Source organism: Nicotiana tomentosiformis, chromosome 3 (assembly GCF_000390325.3).
Source record: "Nicotiana tomentosiformis chromosome 3, ASM39032v3, whole genome shotgun sequence".
NCBI lineage: Eukaryota > Viridiplantae > Streptophyta > Magnoliopsida > Solanales > Solanaceae > Nicotiana > Nicotiana tomentosiformis.
Window position 1 is genome coordinate 56244455 of NC_090814.1, and position 2589 is coordinate 56247043.

A 2589-nucleotide genomic window follows, 5' to 3' on the forward strand; every position below is an offset into this window, starting at 1 on the left:
ATTGAATAGGAAGGTAAGTATTAATTAGGATTTTTCCTTTTTATTAACTGTAAGTTATAATAATCCCTTAGTAGAAAGAAAGTAGAACACTCTGGAAGTCTAGAGAGACCTCCTTGTTCCAATATCAATAGTTATATCGAAAATATCCTGGATTGCACTCGAACTTTATAAGTTCCTTGGTCCAGATGTAGTGGCTGTTGATGAACCGTTTAACCCAAAAAAACGTAATTTTTGAAGGTGATTTTTATCAAATAACCACCAATAATTTAAAATCAATGAGAATATAAACTTCAAATGCTAGACTGCTAAAATAATACATGTAGCATCAAATGAACTACTAACAAAAAAATTATGTGAGCAAGAAAAAATTTAATGCCCACTGAGTTCAGCTTGCTTCAGACGAAGATGAACATACAATTAAAGATGAGTTGGTTCTTCTCTAGTTCAATTGATTTTCAAGCCTAATACTAATAGTAGTGCTAAATATTGCTTAATAAGAGATATAATTCTTATTACAAAAATGCAAGTTGAGCAAGATACATGAATTAGCTAACAAAAATGAATATGGCAATCAACTAAATCAGATGTTGATTGTCAATCTTTCTGTTATGTATAATTTTTTAAAGATTTAATTTATTGTACTTTTATATAAATAATTAACTAAAGATCTACGCCTACATAGAAATTAATACTCTTAAAAAAGCCAAAATATTTTTAGGGAAATTGCAAATTTTGTTTTATTTTTTTCTTATATGAAATAGTAAGAAAGTAGAACGCTCTGGAAGGCTAGAGAGACCTCTTTGTTCCCGTAATCTCGAGAGTAATCTAGATTGCGCTCGAACTCCATAAGTTTCTTTTTCCTTTCTCCTTCCGAAACTCCCACCTATAAATAGCACTGCGCAACATTTTGGTTGTCGTCAAACAATTCGAATACAACAATCAAGTACAGCTTAAACATCATCTGATTATCATCAGTCAAAGTCCTCATTCAGATAAAAATGTCTTTGATTCCAAGCTTCTTTGGTGGCCGCAGGAGCAACATCTTTGATCCATTCTCCCTCGACCTATGGGATCCTTTCGAGGGCTTCCCTTTCTCCCGCACAGTCGCCAACACTCCAACCTCTGCTCGTGAAACCGCTGCTTTCGCCAGCGCTCGAATTGATTGGAAAGAGACCCCAGAATCCCACGTCTTCAAGGTGGATCTTCCTGGAATTAAGAAAGAAGAGGTGAAGGTTGAGGTAGAAGAAGGAAGAGTTCTACAAATTAGTGGGGAGAGAAGCAGAGAGGAAGAGGAGAATAACGACAAATGGCACCGTATGGAGAGGAGCAGCGGCAAGTTCCTTAGGAGGTTTAGGCTGCCGGAAAATACCAAGATGGAGGAGATTAAAGCAGCAATGGAGAATGGAGTGCTCACTGTGACTGTACCAAAAATGGAGGAAAAGAAACCTGAGGTGAAGGCCATTGACATCTCTTGTTAAATAACAGAGGGCGCGCGAGCGGTGGCTACTGATCGCCTATGAGTTCTGTGATTCTACTTGTAATTTCAGAAGTGTTTTCAGTGTCTTGTTTTCTGGAAGTCCGTCTGGTTTTTAGTAACTTTTAGCTCAAAAATGTGTCTGCACGATGGTATTTGTATGTTTGTGGGTCTTTTACATATACGCTTGTAATCGATCAATGTAGAATGCTGTGTGCCTTTTCCGTCAACAGCTTATTTAGTGTTTACTCTGTATACGTATATCTAATATATAGTACTGATTCTTTCATCTGGTGATTTGTTTTCCTAAAGAGATTACTATCATAGCTTTAATTGAATGATACAAAGAGGTGTTGCCTGGCTTCACCAGAGCAGAAATTTTCATTGATATAGGGTACAAATGTCATTCACATAATGTTAAGAGATAAGTTTTTCAATGTCCTCAAGAGCCCACCAAGAGTTTCTTCCGGGAATTGCTTAAATTATCTTAAATTTAAATTGTATAAATTCTGAGTTCTTAAAATTTCCATTTTTAACAGATATCGAATATATTTGAAGACTCATAGCTGTCCCTTATTAATAGTACGATATACGACAAAGGGTCAAATATATCCTTTTATTTTCAAAATTGATCTAAAATTATCACTCGTTATATTATTGGGTTATTTATACCTCTGCAGTCATACTTTGGGTTCAAATATGCCTCTCATTTAAACAGAGGGACACATGTTATCGTCCTGTTGGTTAATTCTAAATATCTTCTAATTAATTAAAAAGATCCATTAATCATACCCGAAAAGTAATTTTTTTAAAGCAATTTTTTTTTTGTAAAACTGAAAAAAAAACTGAAATTATGAAAAAAACGAAAATATTTTTTTTCAGTTTTTACAAAAAAACTACTTTAGAAAAAATTGAAAAATATTTTCTAAAACAATGTTTTTGAAAAAAGATGAAAATAAATTTTTTAAAGTAATTATTTTTGTAAAAACTGAATTTTTTTTACTTAAAACTGAAAAAAACGAAAATACTTTTTTTTTCAGTTTTTACAAAAAAACTGCTTTAAAAAAAGCTGAAAAATATTTTCTAAAACAATATTTTTGTAAAAACTGAAAAAA

At 32.8% G+C, this 2589-nt stretch overlaps 1 protein-coding gene across 1 annotated transcript; it reads left to right on the plus strand.

Moving 5' to 3' along the window:
* The first annotated feature begins 907 nt into the window (after positions 1 to 907).
* On the plus strand, positions 908 to 1763 carry LOC104115980 (17.8 kDa class I heat shock protein-like). The gene has a single exon (XM_009626727.4). It carries the CDS (start codon positions 999 to 1001, stop codon positions 1476 to 1478), a length of 480 nt encoding a protein of 159 aa, XP_009625022.1. The 5' UTR covers positions 908 to 998; the 3' UTR covers positions 1479 to 1763.
* The last annotated feature ends 826 nt before the right edge of the window (positions 1764 to 2589 follow it).